Source organism: Macrotis lagotis, chromosome 6 (assembly GCF_037893015.1).
Source record: "Macrotis lagotis isolate mMagLag1 chromosome 6, bilby.v1.9.chrom.fasta, whole genome shotgun sequence".
NCBI classification, from domain to species: Eukaryota; Metazoa; Chordata; class Mammalia; order Peramelemorphia; family Peramelidae; genus Macrotis; species Macrotis lagotis.
Genome location: NC_133663.1, coordinates 206,448,665 through 206,475,501, shown reverse-complemented (window position 1 = coordinate 206,475,501; position 26,837 = coordinate 206,448,665). Strand labels below are relative to the sequence as shown.

Here is a 26,837-nt window from a genome sequence, read left to right as displayed (position 1 = left end):
TTCTTTAGCTCTGTTGTGTGCTAGGTTCCTATTCCTTAGAAAATACCTAGCAAATGTCTATGCTCTTTCCTTTTGGTTTGCCCAATTTGCTCTCATTAGAAGTTAACTGCCTGAGGTTACTGTGAGTTTGAGAGGTCCTGGATCCCCTAGGGTTGGAGATTTCTGATAGTGAGTAAAGCTTCTAATCAAAGACAATAATCACTAACAAGAAATTTGCTTCAAATCCAATCAACTACCTGAGTCCCAGCCCCAGCCCCACCCCCAACTCCACCTCAACTTGTGGAACTAGAAAAGACAATCAAGCCAACTCTTCCATTATTCCTGAATAAGGTGTGTCAGTCTACTTCCCAGTGGCCCCACTCATTCTCTCCCTCTGGATCACTTTTGTCCTATGTGAGTTTTTTTCATGATTAGAATGAAAGCTCTTTGAGGGCTTTGCTTGCATGTAATATGAAAATATGATTTTTTCAGTCCTTAACACATCTTTATTGAGCAACACTTATAAAGAATGAAGCATAAGTATGATCTTTGCCCTTGGTTGATAATCTAGCAATGGAGACAAGATATATTTCATAATACAAGTTTAATTTCCTAAGTGCTACTGAAACCAGAGTAGAACTTATTTCTAACTTTGGGGAATCAGATAAACCCGGATTGTATAAAACAATTGCCAAGTTAGATATACCATATAGTGAAATAATTTTTGTCATTTTTTATTCATTATTCCTGAATGACATAGGATCATAGAATTATAATTAAAAAATTGAAGGGACCTGAGGGGCCATTTAGTCCATACTTTTCATTCTAAAAATGAGGAAACTGGGGCATAAAGGGTTACTTGAACTTGGGATCACATGGGTAGTAAGATTTATTTAATTAGTAAGATTGGATGCTTTCCATTTGAAACTGATAGGTATTTAATGTACATGTTTTCCCCATTCCCCCTCTCAAATCTAGATATTAAGCATTTTCAATTGAAATGGAATGGAAAATCAGTTATTCTGTATTGATAAAATGTGTTTGATAAAATTTGATAAAAAAAATCAGACCATTCTAAAGCCCAGAGGCTAAATAACAAACTAATGAGATAATTGCAGGACTTAGATTGGCTATTAAAATTTGTAAAAGGTTGAAAATACATTTTTCCTGAAATGAAAATGTCTTTTGATCCCACTGAACTCTTTTGGCTACATTCAAAGTCTAACTGATGGTTCAGTACTAACAGAATGACTTTTTCTGTTAAACATGATTCAAAGCCCTTTCATGAGATTTAAACAAAACATAAATTAAGCTGTAATAAAATAAAAAAAACAGTGTTCCGTAGCCTTTAAAAATGAAAGGGAACAAATGACAGCAGTTCATAATTAAAGTAATCTTGGGCTTTTGGAAACTGATGAGTTGTATCTCTTGTAAATACTGTGTTTAAAAAGCAGCATGATCCTTGTATAATAGTGATAACACATGGAACTTTGTTCAGTCAATCACCTCAATGGGATAATTACATATTAATCTAAAACAAGTTGGAAATATTAAATCTTGCCTTTTGTAGAATTTTGTTTTTGTTGATGTTGGAGGAGGGTATTTGGATCTGAACCTGAGCTTTCTTTGGAGTAAGGAACTCTTCCCACTGTGTAAATTTTCTTCACCAAAACACATTCTCAAATCTTTGATAATAGATAGTTTTAAGGAGCTACTCATAGTCACAGCTAATATGTGTCAAAGGCAGGAGTTAAATTCAAGTCTTTCTGATTCCAAGACCAGCCCTTTGTCAACTGGGTCATATTATTTTCTCAGTTAATTCTATTTACATGAATTCTAAAATTAAGTTTTTTAAAACCTGAATTAGAAAATGGGTTAATAGAATTTCAAAAATAAAAAAAAAACTCTCTGTAGTATTTTCAGATGTTTGTCATTGAATAGGAAAATAAGTCTAATTCTAATCTGAATGTCTGATTTTTATACTGAGGGAAGAACCTCTTTCCAAAGGGATGATGTTAAAAATGCTTAATGGCAAAACTTTAAATAGCTCTTTAGATTTATTTATTTAAAATTCACCGCTTAATTCAATTAATGTACTATTAATTAAAGCTCACAATGATTGGTGCTTTTTTATAATGGGGTCATAGCAACTCTTTTTGAAAACTTGCAAAGGTAGTGCCAAGTCTAGCTTTTTTTTTCTGTACTCATTTAATTTTCCATTTTTCCATTTGGTGTCTGCTAATATAATGTTAATGGAATCTGATTTTGTGACTTGAATATCCTCTACTACTTCTGAAAGTGCAACCTGCTCCAAAGCCACCTAAGAATTTATCTTACTGGATGGCCATTAACAGACCCCATTAATGTCATTGCTTAATTAGTAGCAGATGGCACTGAATTCATGGCTTGTTGCCCTCAGTTAAAAGAAAATCACTGTATCTCAGGTTTGACTGAGATTTTTGAAGGAATTAAGTCAAGTTTTCTACTCTTCCTATTCGTATCACTGTGCAAACATTCAAGAAGCAATTGTGAACATAGTATTATTAAACATTGTTCAAACACCTTCACAGTGCTCGACTATGAGTGGTTTTTGATTATGTGTTGATTTTATGAGACATGCTGTGTGTGTCTGCCTGTGTGTGTGTGTGTGTGTGTGTGTGAACTAAAGAACCAAGCCAAAGTAGTCACACACAAGAAATCTGATTTTAAAATCAAAATATTTTTCTAATCATTGAAAGAAAGAAAATAGAACATTTTGAAATTTTGGAAGCTTTAAAACCAATCTCAAAAAGTGTCATTGTAAGAGCTGGGGATACAAAGAAAAACACAAGATACTCCTGACACTATCTGATGGAGATAAAAATGGAAGATGGAAACAGGCATTTTTTATAGCACCAACTAGATGAAGCAGCTTATATGGCACAGGGAATAGAGAACTGAGTTTAAATCCTGCCTCGGACATTTATTAGCTGTGTGACCCTACAAAACCCTTAACTCTGTTTGCCTCAATTTCCTCATTTGTAAAATGAATTAGAGAAGGAAATGGCAAACTACTCCAATATCCTTGCCAAGAAAACTCCAAATGGGGCTGTGAAGAACTGGATGCAAATAAAATGATTGAACAACATCAGGAACTGGGATCATGCCAGTCCTCCTGAGCTATTTTTTGCCACTGGATTCAGATGATTCTAAAGGCATGAGGCTGATGACTTTGCATAGCCCCCACCTCACTTAAATTCAATTCATGTGCAAGTCAAGATATCATCCTCCTCCTCAGAATCCTCTTTGATCAAACAAGCTGAGAAATTGGAGGAAAATAGAGGTTAAACTATATCAAGTTTAAGTTGCTGGAGTTTGAGTGGGGCAATGACATGGTCATTCTTAACTTTAGGAAAATCACTGATGGTTGAGTGAACCAAAAATGGATTGGAGAAGGGCAAGAAAGGAGGCAGGCTCACCACTAAGTTACTGCATTAGTCCAGATAGGAGATAATGGGGCCTTTTATCAGGTATAGACAACATCAGAGGTATTACAAAGCTGAATTATGAAAATTTATTTATTTTGAATTTTACAATTCCCCTCCTAATCTTGCTTCCCTCCCCCACCCCCCACAGAAGGCAGTCTATTAGTCTTTACATTGTTTCCATGGTATACATGGAAACTAAGTTGATCTAAGTTGAATGTGATGAGAGAGAAATCATATCCTTAAGGAAAAAATAAAGTATAAGAGATAGCAGAATTACATAATAGATAACAGATTTTTAAAATTAAAGGTCTTTGGTCTTTGTTAAAACTCCACAATTCTTTTCCTGTATACAGATGGTATTTTCCATACAGATGGTATTTTCCATCGCAGATACCCCAAAATTGTGCCTTATTGTTGCATTGAAGGAATGAGCAAGTTCATTAAGTCACCCCCATGTTGCTGTTAGGATATACAATGTTCTTCTGGTTCTGCACATCTCACTCTGCATCAGTTCATGTAAATCCCTCCTGGTTTCTAATAGAACAATAGAGTTCCATCACATACATATGCCATAATTTGTTCAGCCATTCCCCAGTTGACGGACATTCACTCAATTTCCAATTTTTTGCTACCACAAACAGGGCTTCTATGAATATTTTTGTACAAGTGATGTTTTTACCCTTTTTTATGATCTCTTCAGGGTATAGACCCAGTAGTGGCATTGCTGGATCAAAGGGTATGCACATTTTTGTTGCCCTTTGGGCATAATTCCAAATTGCTCTCCAGAAAGGTTGGATGAGTTCACAGCTCCACCAACAATGTATTAGTGTCCCAGATTTCCCCTCATCCTTTCCAACAACATTGATCATTGTCCTTTCTGGTCATATTGGCCAGTCTGAGAGTCTCAGAAATGTATTAATTTGCGTTTCTCTAATAGTAATTTAGAGCAATTTTTCATATGACTATGGATCACTTTGATTTCCTCATTTGTAAATTGCCTTTGCATATCCTTTGACCATGTCAATTGGCTAATGGCTTGTTTTTTTTTTTTAAAGAAATTTGACTCAGTTCTCTGTATATTTTAGACATGAGTCCTTTGTCAGAAATACTAGTTGTAAAAATTGTTTCCCAGTTTATTACATTTCTTTTTATCCTGGTTATAGTGGTTTTGTCTGTGCAAAACAAGCTGAATTATTATTATTATAGCTCTTGGCAATAGACTGATGCAGTGGTGGTAAAGATGGGAGGAAACGGGCTTCAGGAAAGGGTTTGTGTTGGGTGAAGAACTCACTCTCTTTACCCTCCTGGTTAAGAAAAGGCATAGATTTTAAATTTACAAGTTTACAAGTTACTACATGAAGTTCACAGGGAAAGGCAAAAGGTTGCAGGTTAAATTCTTTGGAGAAGCAGCAAGATAGTGAATTTCTTAAAAGACAGACTGATTAGCAGAAACTGAGGTTTTATAAAAGGCTAAAGCCCTTAAAAAGGGAAAAAAAAGGAAAGAAAAGATGGTAAGATTAACATAGATACAGTCACATGGAACTGGGGCCATATTGTTTTAGCAGTATGTCCAGACCATGTGGATGTAGCTTAGAGAAAAAAGAGCCCTCTCCTACCAGGAATCTAGGAAAGAAGAGAGCTCCGCCCCAGTGGATTTTTGCTTTCCAGCATTTCAGCAGTAGGTGGGATAAGCGTGGTGCTTGAGGAGTGGTTTAGCACCTAACTTCAGGTTTTCTCCTGCACCAAAGGTATAACCAAAAAAGTAATGAAGTTTGTTGTTATCATAATTTTCTTAGGCTAAAATTGAAACAAAAGTTAGTTTTATCCATGAAGTTTTATTTTCTAGGATTTTACTGAACCCATGGGTTGATAGTATCATTAAAAATATCAACCCTGATTCAAAATTTTGGGGGCATTTTATACAGAAAGGACAAGGAATCATAATGCTAAGTGAAGCAATCAATGAGATGTCATATAGATTATATAGTGTACATTATAATCCTCTCATAAGTTAATAATATTTGCTTCAAATTCCTATTCAGAAGAATCCCACTTAGACTGATGAGAGAAGACAGGCTTTGACATGGCACAGAGACAACATTCTTAGTGAAAAAAAGTTTTTTAAATTAGAAATATAAAATAAGATTCAGACAAACTCCACCAACTATACAGCTCTGTGTCTGGAGTTGCCCTGCTACATTGGTCCAGGTCAGTCGAGAGGAGAGTGAGGAATTAAAGACAACATTTATTGTATTAAATTTTATATTTGGAGAAAATGGTGGTGTTATTATGGTTAGAATTTGTCTAGAACTGGGAAGAAATCTGAGAGGGAGACAATTGTTGCTTTTTATACATCTAAGATTATATATATTTTAATTTAGGAGCTTTTTCACCTTTTAAAGTATATTTAAATACAATTGTCACTTTCCTTGGAGTTTTGGTGAATCTATGATCTCGCTAATTGATGTATTGCTCCAATGATAGAAGTTAGTATTTTTCTAATCTTTTCATTGCTTGTCATCTTTTCCCATAAATCCTTCATGTGCTGGAGGAGTTCCTCTTGTTATCTGAGTAGCTTGTGTGTGCCAATATACCATACATTTGGTCATTTGGGATGCATATACCTGGAAAGGTATATGTATGATGAGAAACACTTTCATTGCTCTTTTTCAAAGGCTGGGTTTTTTTTGGTGCCCTTTGCTCTTTAGTTTATCTTTGTCCTTTGTAACTTAATCCTAGACAATATTAGCAGAGATTTAGGTACTAGGAAAGAGAATGTGTATTTATTTGAATGCATAGATACCATTTTTAGATCTCCTAAAGTCAGTTCAAAGACATTGCATGATAATTAGCTGATGATTACACTAGGAGTTTCCAAGAACAATTGTATTTTGAGTCATTAAAAATAACAAATGGCTAGGAGAAGGAGGAATAAGAACTATTCCAGAAAAAAAATGACCTGAATTGGGGGGTGAGTTTTGCTTTGTTTGTTTCTTTGAGGGTAAGGGACTGTCTTACTTCTTTTTGTATAGCCTGGTAAATAGTAGGAGCTTAATGTTTGCTGATTGACTTTAATGTTCTTGGCTTATCAAATTTCTATGTGAGGAAACTACTAATTTTCAACTAACTGTTTTAGTGTTTTTTGGGGGTAAATTTTATCAATAAACTAAAATAACTTTTAAAGGAAGGAAGGTAAGACTATCTCATTACATTGGCGGGTTAGTATCCAGGTGTGGTGTTGGATGCTTGTAATCTCTGCTATAAGAGACTGAGGCTAATATCATGAATTGGGAATTTCTGAGTAGAACTAGGGTTATTTTGTGATTTTGTGATTTTTGTCACAGGTAGATAGAATGAGACCAGAGGAGTGGGAGGAAGGGAACAGATCACTGCAGGTTGGAAGAATTGACCATGTTTGAAAATTAAATAGGGAAATATTGGAGAGAGAAATCAAGTTTTAATAATTAATCTGTTCCCTCTGTACTGACCATGTTATCTTCCTCTACCCCAAATTGTTCAAGTTATTGAGATGAGGTCCATGAACTTTTGTAAAGTACTTGGTCCTCCCTGAAACCATATCAACAAAACAAGGGAGCACTACCCTAGTCAGAAAGGATTACATCTTTGAACTACTGCCCCCATTCCACTTATCCCTCTTTACCTTATCTCTGTTCTCTCAGCTATCTGCCCTCCTGTGTCTCCCTATGTGCTCCTTAAAACTCATCCTCTACTCATTTGAGTTACTTGTTCTTTTTCCAGAGGGAGACAGTTTCATGAAGGTGGGTATGTTTTAGATACCTTCCCATTCAAACATCCCTTACCTTTCCTCAAGAAAAATGGGGCTTGTTATTGTTGCTGTTCAGTCAACCAATCCTCCTTGTGACTGCTTTGACAGGTCGTTCTGTCCTCTATCTTCCAAAATCTGTTCAAGTTCATATTCTTTATTTTCATGACACTATCTATCCTCTTCCTCTGTACCCCCCTTTCCTTTTGCCTTCAATCTGTCCCAGCATTAGGGTCTATTCCAGTAAGTCCCATTATGTGAGGGAAATATTTAAGCTTTAACTTCTGTATTTGATCTTCCAGAGATTAGCCTGTAATATGGATTGATTTGATCTTGCTCTCCAGGGATTTTGAAATGTCTTGTCCAACATCATAGTTCAAAAGTGTTGATTTTATGGCACTCAGCTTTCCTGAGTCCAACTCTTACAGATATACATTGCTAGAAAAACCATAGCTTTGACTATATACAGCTTTGTAATTATCAAGAAAATTCTTAATTGGAATTTGGAAGTTAAACAGTACTGAATTCAGGCTATTTTAGGTTTCCTCTTGAAAAACTTAGTTTCTGCAATGTAATTAATCATTAAATATTAAATATGCCAGGCACTATGCTATGAAAAGAGTGACAAGACAGTCTGCCCTCAAGAAGTTCACAATCTAATGGAGGAGCTCACAATCTAATGGATTCACCTGGGCAGGGCATAGGGGGAGTGACATTCTTTTGATCAGTTGGGTTTTTTTTTTAATATGATTTCTTCCCTGGCTGTTTTAGAAGAGAACAGTTTAAAAAAGATAGATAGTAAATTTTTATGACTGATTATATGATTTTTACATTAAACTCTTACTAACAAAAGTTAGTTTCATATTTTTTTCTAATTTTTAGAAAACCTGCATATTCCTTGAACTTGCCTTCTCCCACATCTGGGTCTTTGTTCATACCACATATTTTAAGGCACAGAGGGATTTCCACCTCTCCTCTAAACCCTACCATTATTCCTCTCATTAAAAGTGATTTTTTTCTATTGCATTTTCCAGAGGATTTTGTTTCTTCCAAAGTATATATAATATTCTGATTTGTAGTACATTTTTTTATCTCTATTAGATTATAAATACATGCAAAGCACAGATTTTGTCTTATTTCATTTTAATATTCTCATTCATAAATTCAGAATTTTTAAAAATTACACATTTAAGATTTAGTTTCTAAATTTAGTTTCTATATTTAGTATTCTTATCATTTTATTGAAATAATCTTCATAAGAATAATAAAAAACACTTCCTGGAGTAAGACATCAAAAAAAAATCCCTTTTCCTTTAAGAAGCAGTTCAAGGGAGAGATTGTGATTACTACCCCTCACCCTCATTTTTTCACTTCACCTTCAGCTCCTTCAGCTTTGTGTTTTGCCACCAATTCATGTGTGAAACATTGTAAATAAAACTGTAGGATTCTGGTTTTTAATTTTACTCTGCTATTTACTTTCCTTTTAATAGGTGAGGTCATTCCATTAACAGTCACAATTAGGATTACTATGTATCACTTTCTATTATACTTTATTTCCTGCTTATCCTTCTTTCTTCTTTCTACTTGTTCCTCATCAAAAAAAAATTTTTTTTTATCAAATACACAGTAATAAACGAACCTAGTATCTAATGCTTGATAAACTCAAAGATCTAAGCCCTGGGAACACTCACCATTTGATAAAAACTGATGGGAAAACTAGACAGCAGTTTGGCAGAAACTACCTATAGTCAGAAACTACCTCACACTGATTAGGTCAAAATGGGTATATAATTTAAACATAAAAGGATAATAGGATAGAGTTCCATTTTATCCTAAAAGGATAAGAGAAAAATAGGATAGAGTTCTCTCAAAGTTAGTTAATACAAAGTAATCATAACCATGAAAAATATTTTTTGCCCAGTTTCTCTGATAACGACCTCATTTCTCAAACATAGAGAACTGAATCATTTATAAAAAATACAAATCATTCCCCAGTTGATAACTGATCAAAGGATATAAAGAGGAAGTTTTCAGATAACATCAAAATTATCTGTAGTCATATAAAAATGCTCTAAATCACTATTAATTAGAGAAATGCAAATTAATATATCTCTGAGGCTCTACCTCCCACCTATGAAATTGACTAATATAATGGAAAAGAAAAATGACAACTGCTGAAGGGGATTGGGAAAATTTGGGCACCAAATCACAGTGGAAGTTGTGAACTAGAGAGCAACCGGTAATACTACTGCTAGGTCTGTATTCCAAAGATATCAAAGAGAAATGGAAAGCACATATATGTACAAATATATTTATAATGACTTTTTGTGGTGGCAAAACAATTAGAAAGTGAAGGGATATCCATCAAATTGTGGTTTATGATTGTTTGAGGAGTAGTGTGCTTTCAGAAAAATGTAGAGACAAGAACTGATTCAAAGTGAGGTGAACAGTATATATACCGTAACAGCCAATATATGATAATCAATTGTAGGCGGCTTAGTTATTTTCAACACTACAATGATCTAAGAAAATTCTGAAGGACTTAAGATGAAAAGTGCTTTCCATCTCCAGAGAATGAACAGATGGAATTTGAATGCAGATTTGAGGCATACTTTTTTTAACTTTATTTTTTCTTGTTTTTTTGTTTTATTTTCTTTCACAACATGATGAATATAGAAATAAAGCAGTTCAAGCTCCATCTCCCGTTTGAAGTTTTTACTAATTATCTCAATTACTAAGTAGAGCCTTCCATCACAAATTTATTTTACATTATACTTTAATTATTTTTATTAATTTTATGTTGTATATATTTTTATTCCCAGTGGTTGGTATCTGGAAATACTTAAGTATTCATGGGGCAATTGATCGAAAGACATTAGAATGAAGCAGCATTTAAAAATATCTCATTGTCATTCTTTTTCTTAACTATTCAGCATTTTTGTAGATTGAAGCATATTCACTTTTGTTTTTTGATTTTTCTTTTGGTCTGTTTCTTCATTTATAAAGCTAATATGGAAATGTTTTATATGACTGCACATATACAACTTATGTTAAATTGTTACTTTTCTTGGGAAAGCGGAAGGAAAAAATTTGGAATTTAATTTTTTTAAAGAACATTAAAAATTAAATTTATATAATTGAGAAAAGAAAATTGTATTGCAATTATGAACAAATATTTGGCATTCTATATCACAAGTGAATTGTGAGATAGAAATACTCTGGATATTCATTTAAATGAATGCATTGGCTTGGAAACTACATTGTTATTAAAATGGTTTCATCAAAAAATCAAGATGTTTCATCAATTGGAAAAGGAGTTAAAAAGGTAATAAATCCATGTATAATCTATAAAATGATCTGTGATTTCAGTGAAGTGTTCTTATTTAGTTTATTCAAAATGTTGCAATAGACATAAAACATAATCAGCTTTTTTTAAAATTCTAACTTACTTGTTCAGCTGCCCTTTAGAGTGGTTTAGATCATGTTCCCCATGCTGTTTTTGTTACTGACTTAAAATTCAAGCTTTCATTGAGGAAAAAAAATATTTTGCATACTTTATTTACCTTTATAAATAGGAGCTACTGGACTTCATCATTGATATTGTCCATTTTATTTTTTATAGTGCTCTGCTCTTATCTTTTTCTAAGCTGTAGTTTTTTAATTGGAAAGAAGATATTAGCGTTGTAAAGTTGTGTTGAGAAGAAATATTTAAATGCCTGCTGAAATAGTTTCTCTTTTTCATTTTGTTTTATTGTAGAAACTTTATTTTTTGAGTATGGGGGAAATCGAGTCATAAATTGATTTGTTGGTTTGGAAGAGAATTAAATGACATTAGGCACAAAGGCTAATAGACTGAAAACTTTAAAAGATTTGTGATTTTATTGGTGTGACTTCTTCCCCAATTCCTTCAGGTTTTAGTAGATTTAAAAAGGACCTTAAAGGACAACTTTGTCCAGTCCTTTCTTTTACAGATGAGGAAATTGAGGCCCAGGGAAGTACAGGGACTTGTCTTAAATTATGGATGAATTACTTTGAATAAGGAGTAATTTTGATATAGTTTCATTTTGTTAAGGTAGTGGTCATGTGTGTGTGTGTATATATATATATATATATATATATATATATATATATGTATATATATATATATGTATGTATGTATTTCCACTGACATTAGGACAGTTCAGAAGTCTGATCTTGATGAGCTAAAATCAGTTCAAGTTGGTTTTTCCACCTTTCCTTGATTCTTTTTCATTTGATTTCAGTTAACATATTCATTTCATTGTTTTCTTTTTTGTGTGTCCTTAACTCAAAGAAAGGAAATTGCTCAAAGAACTACAATGATTATTAAGACATTTTAACATTTAATTCTATGTGAGGAAACCAAGTATTTCAACAATCATTTAAGGCCACATTGAAATAAGATCTGATACACTAAAATAGAATTCTGCTTTCACTTCTGAGTCTCTATGCCGATGATCATTTTATTGACTTACTAGGAAGAAGTATGATGAATACTTATGATCTCATCAAGAACTGTTGGCAATTGAAAACATACCGAATTTAGAAGAAAGTAGCCCTCTCCCCAAAGGTAATAGTCACAGGAATAAATAAATTGAGAGGATAAGAGATCAGACTCATGGTGGGGCATGCACATTAAACATTGCCTAAGTAGGAGTCAGTTGAGATTGAAATAGAGGAACAGTTCAGAAAAGGACCAAGAGAGCAAAGTTGAGAGGGGAGAGAGCATGTTCAATTAGTCATGGTTTACACTGTCCAAAGATGCAGAGTTTAAGAAGCATGACTGAAATAGGTCATTAGATTTGCAGATTAAGAAGTCATTAGTGGGGGCAGCTGGGTGGCACAGTAGATAAAGCACTGCTCCTCTAGTCAGGAGGATCTGAATTCAAATCATCCTCAGACACTTAGTTGTGTGAACTTGGGCCTTGCAAAAATTTAAAATTTAAAAAAAAGAAGTCATAGTGACTTTGAATGAACAGTTTCAAAAGAGTGGTGAAAGGTAAAGAAAACATTTAGGTTCTGGTAAGAAATCAAGTGGAGGAATTTTAATGGATTTAATGAGGAAATATGGTCACTTTCAAGTCACCCTGCCACCTAAGGGTGTAACTCTGACTATGAACAATGCACTACTGCTCCTCTGTGATGTCAGGATGACCTTAGGTCATTTGTCTAGAACAGGGAACTACAGTGATCAGTCCTGGATAGATGTTTAGGGAAGCACATCTACATTTTTCCTCATCAATAGGGCACATTCTTCTCAGGAAAGTCTCCTCTTTTTTCTGATACTTATTTTTCTTCAGTTGCTTTGCTTCTTTTCTTATTCCCCTTAGCTTTCCCCTATGAGGGAGACTTGCATCCATGAAAGTCAATTGCATTTGGATTTGCAGAAGTTACTGCTATTGGGAATATTTGAAGTAACATGCTTCTTGCTCCTCTTGAAACTCCTACTGGTAAGGGGTATTTCAGACTTAGGACTGGGCAGGGAGGAATTGAGTGGAAGCTATCACTGATAATAGTGAATGGGAGAAGAAAATGACTGAGACTTTTAAGATCAGTAGTTGAAAAGACCAGTCTGTCTTCATAATCTAGGTTTCTTTTTCCTAGAGCTAAAAAGCGCCTTCCTTATCGTACACCTGTAAGCCTAGGCAAAAGAATGTATTGGATAGAATCAGAAGCAGTATACTTTGTGTGGGAATGTGTTCTTTTAGGTTTTTGCAAGGCAAAAGGGGTTAAGTGGCTTGCCCAAGGCCACACATCTAGGTAATTATTAAGTGTCTGAGCCTGGATTTGAACTCTGGTACTCCTGACTCCAGGGCAAGTGCTCTACCCACTGCCACCTAGCCGCCCCATGTGGGAATGTGTTCTAAGGAGGCCCAAGTGACCAAGATCATTGGATTCTGTTCTTGGTTTTATGACATTTCATAGTATCTTGATATTTCATAGTATCTCTGATAAGTCTCAAAATAGAAATCATGCATATTTAAGTTTAAAAATTCAATAACTATTTTGCTTTAGGAAACAAAGTCTGTGTCTGGACTCTGGGCATCCCAAGACAAAACTGAATGATTCTTTCCTTCAAAGGGTTTATTATATTAAGTACAACATGAAGACAATTATCTGTACCTTTAGTGTAAAGGATTTGCCATTCTGGGGGCAAGAAGAATAATGTCCCAAAGTAGCATACCACTCCATTGATTGGCATCAAAACTCAAAAATCATGATTTTAGTAATCATTATTTTAATTCTATCCAGATTTCTAGGAGATAATTACATTCACTTGTTAAATTAAGTATTTGGCATTTCAGAACCAGAAAAGTTAAATATCTTTGAAAGGAGTAAGTTCAGTACAATGTGCTATATCTAGATGTAGATATGTAATATGTAGTAATATGTAATATGTAATATATAGACATATTAACTGAAAACTTTTAACTGAAAGCAATTACCTAACTATCAGAGGCCATAGTTTATCTATATGTTATATAGAAGGGTATATTGTTGAGTTGTTTCAATTGTGTCTATCTCTTTGGGACCCCATTTGGGGTTTTCTTGGCAAAGATATTAGAATGGTCTCATTTTTTTGATGGGGAAAATAAGACAAAGGTTAAATGACTTGCCCAAGGTCGCACAGCCAGTAGTAGTATCTGAAGTCAGATCTGAATCATGAAAATGAGTGTTCCTGACTTTATCTGCTTCATCACCCAGTTACTATCTATATCTGTATCCATATCTAAATATCCATATGTATATATATATATATATATATATATATATGCACACATTTATATGTACACATACAAAATGAATTCAATTTTCTATGGAATTTACTTTTTCCCTTTTTTATCTTAATATATACAAAAGTTATGAAGAACTGTTTCTAAATTTTATGGATATATGTATATAAGTAGGTCAGAAAGTACCTGGACAGGCTCAAAAGCATTCTGAAAAAGACAAAAAATGTGGAATTAAGGAGACTATCTAATGGGGCTTCTTTTTGGTGAGGAAAAAATGGAAATTCAGGTTTAGAATAGAATTATGAGATGTTACAATTGGATATTTTGGGACCAAACAGCATAAGATCGACCATAGAGATAGAGATAATTTTGATTGCCAGTTGAAGATGGCCAGCTCTATGCTGTCAGCATGATCTTTAGTCCTATGAATAACATGGCATCATAGGACTCAGTCCCAGTTAGTACAGGTGTATGAGGAAGAAGTGTGTGCCTGGTTTTCTCTATATCCTGGAACATAATCTTTTCTGGTGAGAATGCTCTGTTTCTGAATGGAATGGACTTTTCCCCCCCTCATTTGCTTCATTACTCTTAGACATATGGACAATAATGGAAGAGGTCAAAAAGTAATCAAGTAAAGAGAAATCTAAAACATTTAAGCAGGGAAGTTTATAGATCATCAAATCTTGTGTTTTATTCTTTTTTTCTTAAGGCAACTATGGCATTAGAGAGCCAACTTTCTTTTTTTTTAAAGTATTTTTTTTAGGTTTTTTTGCAAGGCAAACGGGGTTAAGTGGCTTGCCCAAGGCCACACAGCTAGGTAATTATTAAGTGTTTGAGACTGGATTTGAACCTAGGTACTCCTGACTCCAGGGCCGGCGCTTTATCCACTATGCCACCTAGCTGCCCCAGAGAGCCAACTTTCAATGAAGGAAGATTTGGGTTCAAATCTCATCAATGAGTGCTAGATCATATGATCCACTGGCAATCCCAAATAGAAATTTTTCTCACTAGGAGTTTCCTAAACAAATATGTATGAATACATTGAAGATTTGTCCAATCCCCAAAAGAAAAACCACTTATGTTTGATGTATTTTTAATACCATAATTTCCTATACTGCAATCTCCCATCCCTGAATGTCTCCTTGTGACATTAAGAAAGGACAATTAGCCAAAGACCAAAAAACAAAATGTTTATCTGAAGAGCTTTAAATTAAAAGGGTATGCATTATCTCACAGAGGCAGTAAGGAACCATTGAGGTTTATTAAGGGGAGAAATATTGTTGGTAAAGCTTTAGGAGGATTCTTTTGTAGTTTTATGGAAGATAGATTGAAGAAGAAAGACTGATGAGAAATCACTAATCCAATTTAGGAGTCTATTGCAAATAGTACAAATGATAGAGAGGTGGTGGTCCCCTCAATAGAAAATAAGGGTGGAGACAGTTAGGATTTGTCACATCCACTTCTACATGCTATTAGGGTACACTTAGATCATACTTGTATCTCTCAAATAATGCCAATAAAGGATTTTTTCATTCATTAGAGACAATAATCCAATGACTCCCAGCCAAGGCTATGCATGGCATAATAGCAGGGGGATCCCATTTTCTTTTCTGGTCTGTTTTCATCATTTTTCTCAGTCACCCAACTTCATGTGTTTAAGAATGCAAACAGAGAAGGGATAGAAAATTTGATTTCAACAAAGGAGGTGGCTGATTTCAAATCAATACAAATACGAAGACAGTTCTTAGGTTCTAGAGTAATTTCCTTCTGAATCCTTTACAATCCTCAATTAATGGCACGTTTGAACTAACTTCTAAAAAGGAAGGCCTCTTGATAATGGAAGGACTGTATGGTTGAAGGATTTAAGAGAAGCCCAGGTAATACAAAACAAAAATTTCCAGTTCTTTTAAAAATAGTGCACTATTTTAGATCATCAAGCCAATATATATTTTTCAAGTGCTTAATGTGTGTCAAGAAGTGACACACAAAAAGGTGCTGTCCTTAAAGGAGCAAATATTTTAATGGAGGGCAAAAATCCAATGTACATACAAGGCAGAATAGATAAAGGGTAAATTAAATTTCCAAGAAAGGATAAGGAAAGGTCTTTTGCAGAAGGTGGGATTGTAGCTGGGTTTGAAGCAAGCCAAGAAAAGTCGAGTCAAGAGAAAAGAGAGCATTACACTCATGCCAGTGAAAATGCAGTCAGGAGAGAGGGATGTCTCTGTAGGAGGCTAGTGGCTTTAGATCTTAGATTATGTGGAAGGGAGAAAAATCTCAGAAGATTTAAAAAGCAAGAGGGGACAAGGCTAATAGTTTTAAAATCATACAAGATTTTTTTTTAAAAATTTTGGAGTTTACATGGACTCATTGGAATTTAATGCATAAGAAAGATAAAATGGTCAAATCTGCATTTTAGGAAGATCATTTTGGTGTAACTGATTAGAATAAGGAAAAATGAAGCAGGGATACCAAAGAGAAGGCAATTAAGGTGGTAGGGTGGTGGTATTATCACAAGAAAAGGGAGTATATGGGAGAGATATTGCAATTTATTTCAAATTTGAATAGAAATTCATAACCTTTTTTTGGCATCATGAAAACCATTGACAATCTGAATGAATACTATGAATTTTTCTCCTGAATGCAAAAATAAAGTAGATATATTATAGGATGAAAAAACCAATCATGGTATATTGAAATATTGAAAAAAATCTTTTTAATTTCATGGACCCCACCCAGGACAACCCCTGGGCAATTATCACTAAATTTAAAAACTATATCTCTTTTACTTCATTTCTCTTAAAAAGTGTATAAAAAGGGCACCTTTATGAGTTCTGAGTCAAGTCTGAATTTTAGATGATTTTGAAAAAATTAAGCAATGTATTAAGTAGAGAAGATTTTAGACAACCAGAAAGACAGAATCTCAATTAAGATAGACCTTGGGACTAATAAAATAAATAAAGATAGACCTTGAGAGCCAGAGGTCAATCTGCTTATGACAGAACCATTTCCTGTACCATAATTTCACTAAAATATCAACATGCCACCATCTAAAATATGCTTGAATTGAAGATCTGTGGGGAATTCACTATCTCCAGAGGCTAACCAGTCCATTTTTAGATAGGACCCTTAGAGACTATTGACCTGAATTCTGCCTCAACAATTCTAGCCATTGCTTCTAGTTCTACCCTCAAGACCCAAACAGAATGTCTCCTCCCCCTTGTCCCCATTGAGTGGGATGCTTTCCTTCCTCAATTCAACCTCTTAATTGCCCAGGCTTTCTTCAGGATTCAGCTCAAATCTCCAAAGAGGTCTTTCCCAGTCCCCATAACTTCTATTTTTTTCTTTTTTTGGCTTTTGTAAGACAATGGGGTTAAGTGACTTGCCCAAGGTCACACAGCTAGGTAATCATTGTCGGAGGTCAGATTTGAACCCAGGTCCTCCTGACTTCTGGGCCAGTGTTCAATCTACTCTACCACCTAATTGCCCCCTTCCCATAACTTTCAGTGTCTTCTGAGATTACTTCCTGTTATACCTCATGCACCTAGGTCTGTACCTAATTATTTATATGACTATCTTGCTAGAATTTTGAAGTCATTGAGAGCTGGGATTATTTTTACTTTTCTTTGTATGTAGTAATTAGTACAGTTACTGGGACATAGTAAGGATTTAAGAAATGATTTTTATTGTATTTTTATTCTATATCTCTTCCCAAACAATATACCTTTTAATTCCTTGTTTTTTTTCTTCCTCTGAACAAAGAAAAGAAAGAAAAACAAATTGTTTGTAATCTGTAGGCCCTGGAATCATTGAATATTAGAGATAATCTAAGCTAAGACAATTTATACATAAAGAATAAAGGATGTGAGAATTGTGCTAAGGTCCTAATATTTTAGATTAGAGCAAGAAGTCAACCTCTTCATTTTACAGACAAAACTGCTCCAGAAAGATTCAAGTGATTTGCCCCAAGGGGCAAGAGTTGAAATCAGGCCCTCTGTGATATGAAACTCAGTACTCACCTCACATTTTGCAAGTATTAGCTAATTGTGGGCTTTAGTTAAACAAAATAATTCTAAAACAACATTAAGGTATTAGAGATCTCCCTGATATAAATCATAGGGATATTCAAAAATGCTCCTCAGAGCATTAAATCAGTCCTTAAAGTGACCTCTGGACATTCTTTGTATCTTTATTTTAATAGGTCTTGTTTCCTGAAGAAAACATCTCTAGGAGATTGAAGCGAAGAAGATGGAGAAAACTGCCTGATGGTGAGAACTCAGGTTTTTCAGCCTCAAATGCTTCTCTCATCTTTTCTTATGTTTCCTGGCTACTAAAAAAAATGACTCAATCATGTTTCCCCCATAACTAATTTAATTTAGCAAAAGTTTATTAAGCATTCCTTTTATACTAGGTACCAGAGATATAAAGACTAAATGAAAGCTGTCCCTACTTCAAGGAACTTATGTTCTTCTGGGGTATATGAGGAATTCAGGGGGACCAGTGCCTCCAGTGTGAGGGTATGCTGAACTCTTTTCATGGTTGTTCACTACCTTTGGTGTCAATTTTTCAACTAACTCTCACCTGTGAATTCAAGAAACTGTAACATGCACAGCAGTCACATCCCAGCAGACAGCCTAAACCAGACTTAGGATAACCTGAAGGGGCTTCAAATCTGTTTGTGCATTGGGGAAGAGGGGAGATCTATTCCAAGCACGTGAAGACTTCCCTTGGTGGATGGATAAATGAAAACAAATTGTTCTAATGGCTGTAAAGATATAGGAAGCAGGGGTTGTAGACTGCTTAGAGCTACTCATGTATCAAAGACCTCAAGGTCATTCACTGCAAACCAGTCCATTGCCAGTCATCTTGACTTTTGTCTTGCCACTGAAATGTGATAACTTTGGAAGAAACTTTTGGTAGAAACTATGGCTCATATCATTTTACCAATTTCACCTGCTTTGAAGTCCTGTGGCAAAGAGCAAGGGTTGAAGTAGCAGGTGTGAATATACTGATAACTATAATCATAACCCTGCACATAGTTGTCTTCTCACTAGATTGGAGCAGCTGTAGGATTTGGCAGCCCCTTAGGTATCTGAGCAACTTTAAAAAAAATAGTATTTTACAAAAATTGCTGGAAAAATTGGAAAATAATATAGCAGAAACTAGTCCAATATATCTATATCTATATATCTATATATCTTTTCCTTATATACCAAGATAAGGTTGAAATGGACACATGATTTAGACATAAATTATAAGGTTGAAATGGATACATGATTTAGACATAAAAGGTAATATAAACCAATTAGGAGAACAAGGAATGGATGTTCAACTCCATGAAAAAGGGGAGGAGTTTATGAACAAATAAAAGGGAGAACTTTATAAAATGCAAAATGGATAATTTTGATTACATAAACTAAAAAGTTTTTGTACAAATAAAAGCAATGCAACCAAGATTAGAAGGAAAGCAGAAAACTGGGAAACAATTTTTTTTTATAGCTAGCATATGATAGATTCAGCTCTTAACAGAACAGTATTCAAAGATAATTCTGAAGGACTTGAGAATTGAAAATACCATTTTACATTTATAGAAAGAACTGGATTCTGAATGTATACTATTTGCAATATTTTTAATAGTTACATTTTATATTTTTTCCCTCTTGTTTTTTTCTTCCCTGATTCTTCCACAACATAACTAATATGGAAATATGTTTAACATGTGTGTTCATGTATAACCTTTATCGGATTGTTTGCTGAGAAGAGGATAAGAAAGTGAATGGAGAAAAATGTGGTACTCAAAATCTTTCTAAAAAATAAATGTTGAATATTCTTTGTGGTTGGAAAAAATTAATAAAGAGAAAGTGAAAATAATATTTTATTTTTTCTAATTTTCGAGTCTACTGAATTTCATATTGTCCATAAGCATATTCACCTTCCTTGTACCAATGGTGAGTAGAATCATCTTCACAAAACTTTTTGTACGTTTTTTTTTTTTTTTGGTTTGATCACAGGTTAGAATCCCCATCTACCACAGTTAGGTTAATTTTCTAATTTTCTAATTTTCTAATTTCTAACATTCAATTTAAAAAAAAAACATTGAGTTCCAATTTTTTTCCCTCTCTCCCCTAAAATGGTAAACAATTTGATATGTACAATCATGTGAACATATTTCCATATTAGTCATGTTGTGAGAGAAGAAAACAGATCAAAAGAAAAAAACCAAAAAAGTGTGAAAACATATGCATTGATCTGCATTCATACTACATCAATTATTTCTCTGGCTATGGATCGCATTTTCCATCATTGAGTTCTTTGTCATTGTCTTGAATCATATTTCTGAGAAGAACTAAGTTATTCATAGCAGATCATTGTATATTGTTGCTGTTGCAATGTTCTTCTAGTTCTTTTCACTTCAAATCAATTCATGAAAGTCTTTTCAGATTTTTCTGAAATCTGTCTTGAAAATCCAGTTGGTACTATTTATCTCCTAGTATTAGGGAAGGAACTAGAAAAGGTGCTCAAAAATTGTTTCATCTAACCTAACTGTGGTAGATGGGGATTCTAACCTGTGATCAAACCAAAAAAAAAAACGTACAAAAAGTTTTGTGAAGATGATTCTACTCACCATTGGTACAAGGAAGGTGAATATGCTTATGGACAATATGAAATTCAGTAGACTCGAAAGGTGAAGAACAATTTTTGCATGAGAACTCAGCAGCTATCTCATCCAAATAGCAGACGTGAATAAAACTTAGGCAAATGGCCAATTCACAAAAAAGTTGGATACCATTTTTTTTCTGGAGTAACTGCAATGATAGGGAGCATTGTGAAGCTAGTAGAGATTTCATGGATCATATTTAATTTAGTCAATAAGCTTGTATGCTTCCTAAGAGGAATGAATGACTTTTCATAATGTGATAGGCCCTTGCAGGAAAGTGCCATGCCCACCATCATCTGTGTCTGTGCTCCCACTATGATGAACCCTGATGAGGTCAAAGGAAAAAGAAAATTTTCTTTTTGGTTTTTGTGAGGCAGTAGGGTTAAGTGACTTTCTAGTCACATAGCTAGTAAGTATAGTTTGTCTGAGACTGAATTTGAACTCAGGTCCTCCTGACTGGCTGGTCCTCTATCCATTGTGCCACCTAACTGTCCCCAAAAAAAATTTTCAGGAAGACTGGGAAAACCATCATCAATGTGCTGAAAAAAGAGACAAGTTTGTAATTCTGGGTGACTTTAATGCCAGAGTAGACTCAGACTATCAGACATGTCAGAGTCTCTTGGGAGGAATGGAGAAAGAAGCAGCAACAGCCATGGTTCACTTTATATTGAGGACTTGTGCATCTCGTGACATCATCAACATTTGCTTACCTAAACACAATAAAACTTCTCAGATGCACCTTTGTAACAAATGTTGGTATTGAAAGATGTTATTGTAAGGACAAGAAAACACAGGTTGTGAAAAGAATGAAGGCATTGTACAGCACAGTGCTGAACCAATCATTGCCAAGATAAGTGTACACTGAAGTTTTTTCTTGAGATAAAATGCAAAGCATTCAAACTCTTAAGGCAGAGAATACAACTCTGATGGGTTGGCCACATGGTTTGAATGAGAAACATATTTTTGCCTAAAAACTTAATTGATGAAAAACTCACACAAGGAAAGTTCTCATACAGAGCTCAGAAGAAGCAATCCAGAAGCAGAATAATCCTTTGAGCATGAAAGACAATGACTATAGTTCTGAGGAAAAGCACATACAGATAAAAAATAAAGTGATTTCTGGAGAGTGGAAGAAGTTTATCTGAAGGGGATCAGGAAAGGAAAGTTATTTTATTGGAAAGAGTTACCCTAACTTAATCTTGAAAGAAAATGGGAATTATATGAAGAGTTCACAATGAGGGGAAGTGTTCTGGGAATGTTAGAGGGCAACTTGTGCAAAAGCTGGTAGGTGTGAGATGGAGTATATGTACAAGGAGCCACCAATAGACTGACCACTTGGGCTAGAAAAAATAGTGCATAAAGAAGATTATTCAGATTATTCAATAGGAAGAAAAGGTAGGCTGAGCCATTTGAAGGACTTTAAATTGTCAAGGGTTTAGTTTAGAAATGTTATCCTAGAGCTTCTTTGGTAAGAAAGTGCCCTGATCAGACTTTTGCTTTAGAAATGTTGGCAACTCTATGAATGAAAGATTAGAGCAGAATAGAATGGAGGTGGAAGAGGACCCTTTAGAAGGTTAGAGAAGTCCAGTAAGAGACTGCAAATACTTGAACTAAAGCAGTCTCACATTGAGAAAAGAAGAAAAGGATGCATGTCAAAGATGTTAAGTAATTTTAACAAGAGTTACTAAATGAGGATATGGAGGATGAGTTAATTTAAGAGTTGAATCATGACTTTGAGATTAAGAACTAAGAACTAGGTTTTCGAGGGTTGTGTATATGGAAGAAATTTGAGAGTTAGGAAAAAAAGGGGTAAATTTTTGAGAGTGGTAGCAACAATATCCTCAAGGTCTTACCCCTTGAAGGATAGGCATATATAAATATATATATCCTTATAATTTATTGAAACCATACTCAATCCAATATTTAGTTAAATCAGGAAATTAAAGATTCAAAAAAATGCAGTTTCCTGTGTCAAAAAGTCAAGGCACAAGTAATTACCTGCCTCTCTTCTCAGGTTTTCAGTCAGCAAGCCAATATGAGCAACATTGGTACAGGGGGAAGTTATGCTTTAGCTGAATCAGTGTTGTATTTAGCCCTTGCTAGGGCTAAATAAAATGTTCTTTTCTTAACTATGGAATATTCTATGAGTCTGTCATTTAATTCTAGTTTCAAAATTCAGGTACTATACTGGTTTGAGTCAGAACTAATCTTACTTTATATGGAAGAAAGAAAGTGAATTTTTATTGTGGACTTGAGTTTAAGATGAATATAGGATATCACTTGGAGATGTCCAGCAGATAGCTGAAAATGGTAGTTCTCTATCTGAACAATATTTTCTGTCATAGACTTTTTCAAATTCCTTCTGTTTCATTTCTTACTTTTCCATAGGTGTGTTCCCTATATATGTTGCTTATGTTTCTTTGATCTTTGTAGAGGTCAATAAATTCTCTCCAGTTCACATTACACTGTCTCTTTCAGGACCCTTTCTTGCTGAGAAAACCTGGAGGCTGCAATCCTTAAATCAAAGGATAGAAAGGTAAAGTAAAAATTCCTTTGCCTTACTATTTCTCCGAGTCCCAGTTTTTGCAGGGACCAGTATAGTTAATGGATCATAGAAACCAATATGGTTAATGAACTGAGAAAGCATATACATGAAGCATGACCCCTTAGGCTTTTATTGTTGCCTTGGGTGCTAAGGAATGATATCCTTCCTTCAAAGTGAATGTTTTCTCATGACTTCCTAGAATGATATTTTCTCTCTTTAGGATTGTTGGGAGCCAGGGTCTCTAAGCTGTTTGACACAGTCACGTCAAGAAGACTCAAGGCAGTCACACTGCCTGATGGAACATTTCCTGCTTCAATATATATATATATATATATATATATATATATATATATATATATATATATTATATATATATATGGATTCCATGTATACCCATATTTATAGGTCTATTATTGATTGCAAAACTTACTCATCCTAATAGTGGAATGACTATAAAGGAAGGATTTCAGAGAAATTCCTTGAATAAAACAGATTGTGAACTCGGTCCAAATTTAACAGGATGGCCTCTCCCTGAGACATACAAAAGGCTTCAACATTATGAAATCTTTGGAAGATACAGCACTGGGAGTTCCAGGGAGACATCAGAATATATACAGGGAAAACAGATATGAGATGGGTCAGACAGAATTCTAGGAAAATTAACAGTTTTGCCCCCTTTATCATACACAGGAATATATGATAAAGATAGTGAGAGAATAGTTAGTATAAGTGACCAATATGTGAACTCTAACAGCCTTAGTTTATTGGGAAAGAATAAAAAGTCATAGGAAACCGTAGCGTCTACCAACAAGGGCTGAAAGGAAAATTGGTTATTGAAGGAGTCAATGGACTGGTGGACAAACATAACTACCCTCACTATAGGTTGTCAAGGGAGCATATCGAAAAACATTACATATGTAGCACAAAAGCATAAAAGCATTCCATTAAACAAATTATATCAAAGATTATTATAAGGAAAGTTCTGTTTAATTAATAACTTTACTATGCAGCAACAAACTAGGCAACAGGCAGGTTGAGGTCATCACAATCTGAGAAGGGACAAGAAAATTAACTACATGATTGATAATCACACTTGTAACCACTACATGATCAAACTTGTAACCATATGAACTATATGATTAATGATGAAAATTGTACACTTTTGTAACCAAGGAAATGATTTTAGTTTGCTTGTTTGATATGATTCTGAGGCTATAAAAATAAATCTAAGCAGCTGACAGCAACCTGCTCCTGCCTTTACCCACTTGTTGACTCAACTTATTTTGCCGACTCTATCCCTCCTGTCAGGTTCCAAGGACCCTGCAGAGGCTGGACCCCGCATGGGATATAATTATAACAATGTTTTTCATCTGAATTTTTGGATTAGTTTCTAAAATAGACCACTTCCTAGTTCAACTGATAGACTGTTGAATTATGTCTTATTTCCTTTTGTTTCAGCTATCAGTCTCTGACTTTTTAATGTTTTCCCTCTTTGCTATTTCAGGAAGAAGCTTATTGACAATTTGACCAACAAAACCAGGGGAACAGAGTTAAGTTACCATCTATCACCTTATTCCTGCTATTATCCAATGTTAGGAGGACAATTACTAGGTGGAAATAAAAAAGTCTGGCAAAAGAGATACTTAAAAGGAACTTTGGATTTCCAAGTCTTGCTAGGAAATCTAAGAGGTATTAGAGCATCATATTCCCAAGTCAAGCGCTTTCAAAAAAGACTTCAAGTAAAATCATCGAGTCATACCTGCCAGATTGCACATTTACCTTGCACTAAAGAACCCCAATTCATATCCACCCCAACACTCTGCCTCTGTCATCAAGCTAGGTCAACATCATACCTTAAACACTGGGCCATGGCTCCACTGAAATCCAAGCACCAGGTTAAGATTCTGCAAAACCCCAAACAGTCTAAGTCTACGTCTAATAGAGAGGCTTCATGGAGTTTGTTTTACCTTAAACCATGCATAGTAGATGGTGTGATTATCCCCAATGAAATTGTTAAGAACATAGTCAGTTCTATCCCCCAGAGCAGAATTCACAGGGACATTCGAAAACAGATTCTCTTGAGGTGGATGAGAGGGCGTCCTAATCCTCAACCTGGCCCACGTTTATCATCAACTTATACAGTCTGTTTAGTTTGTGCCTCATGGATCCGATATGGCTGCTCCCACGTTAAGGGAAGAAAAGACCCCAATGGAGCCAAATTAGTAGCCATACCTACACCTTTGCCTGGTTCTGAGGGGGAAATGGGCGTGAGATTAGTTCTCCAAATTCCACAACCAAAACCAAGATCCATTTCTTGCCTTCCATGTCCTAGCTATGAAGAACAGTGCCCTCAGGCTCCTGAAGAATATGACACTTTGATCACATCTAAGGGAGAGAGGAATTCAGAATCTCTTATGCTCACTGAGGCTGCTACTGCTACATTACAGGCTCCTATCTTTGCAATACAATCTATGACTCCTGCCATTCAACCCCAGAGAATCAACCACCAGTTTCAGGGTGTTAAATGGCTGCTTTATATAAAAGCAATGACTGGGCCTCTGCCTCAATATCCACATTCGTCATCTTCTTCTTCCTCCTCTTCCCCCTTTTCTCCATCATCTTCTTTCTCAGACTGTGCATCCCTTGAATCAATTATTTACCACCGACTGCCTCCAGGAGTCTATTGGCTTGATTTCATCTACAGCAAAGATTACCAAGCAAGGGCAAGAAGAATTTTTGAAAGACACCAGCCCTCAGGAGGAAATATACCTGCAAACAGCACCACCAAAAAACTGCTTAGAGAAAAAACACCAACAGGATCTGGGACATTTCTCAAAGCAGTCCTGGAAAAAATTCAAAATAACATTTTCAAATTAAATTAACATCTTTTCTCCTTAAAAATATTTTTACCCTCCTTGTGTATCTCTGAAATGTGGCAGTTTTCAATTCATTTCTTTTTTATTCATATTTAGGCTGGAAGACATTGATCTTAGTTCTTTCCTTGGGAGAAGGGGGATTATAAGTGGTTGAGTTATTAGTGACTTTGCTAATAAACAGGAAGAATAATCTCTATATTCTCCCTTCCCTTCAGTTCCCTCATCTTCTAGTTTATAGTCAGATAAATTCAATTCAGAATGAATGAAACCAAGGATTACCTTCTTTGTCTTTTCTGTAATACAAAGAATATACATATTTTATATGTGAATGTATTTTTAAATGTTTTTGCTTCATATGACACTTAATGAAATCTGTAAACTCATTATTTTTTTAAGATTTTATTTATTTTAAGTTTTACAATTTTCCCCCTAATCTTACTTCCCTCCCCCCTACCCCTCCATAGTTGGCAATCTACCAATCTCTACATTGTTTCCATGGTATACATTGATCCAAATTGAATGTGATGAAGGAGAAATCATATCCTTAAGGAAGAAACATAAAATATAAGAGCAAAATCAGACAATAAGATATCAAGTTTTTTCCCCTAAATTAAAGGTAATAGTCCTTGGACTTTGTTCAAACTCCACAGTTATTTCTCTGGATACAGATGGTATTCTCCATTGCAGACAGCCCCAAATTGTCCATGATTATTGCACTAATGGAATGAGCAAGTCCATCAAGGTTGATCATCGCCCCCATGTTGCTGTTAGGGTGTACA

At 34.8% G+C, this 26,837-nt stretch overlaps 1 protein-coding gene across 5 annotated transcripts in view; it reads left to right on the top strand.

The window, feature by feature from the left end:
- LOC141491990 (casein kinase II subunit alpha'-interacting protein-like) overlaps positions 1–26,085 on the top strand; it is an 80,791-nt gene extending 54,706 nt beyond the window's left edge. For 4 of the 5 annotated variants that reach the window (XM_074192678.1, XM_074192679.1, XM_074192677.1 and 1 more), the window contains 3 exons: positions 18,181–18,247; positions 23,116–23,173; positions 24,687–26,085. In XM_074192678.1, the coding sequence (XP_074048779.1) occupies positions 18,181–18,247; positions 23,116–23,173; positions 24,687–26,064 (1,503 nt within the window). In that variant the 3' untranslated portion in view covers positions 26,065–26,085. Of the gene's footprint in view, positions 1–12,426; positions 12,699–18,180; positions 18,248–23,115; positions 23,174–24,686 lie in introns of those variants that run through there. The other variant, XM_074192676.1, reaches the window with a different exon arrangement.
- Positions 26,086–26,837: the final 752 nt, after the last annotated feature.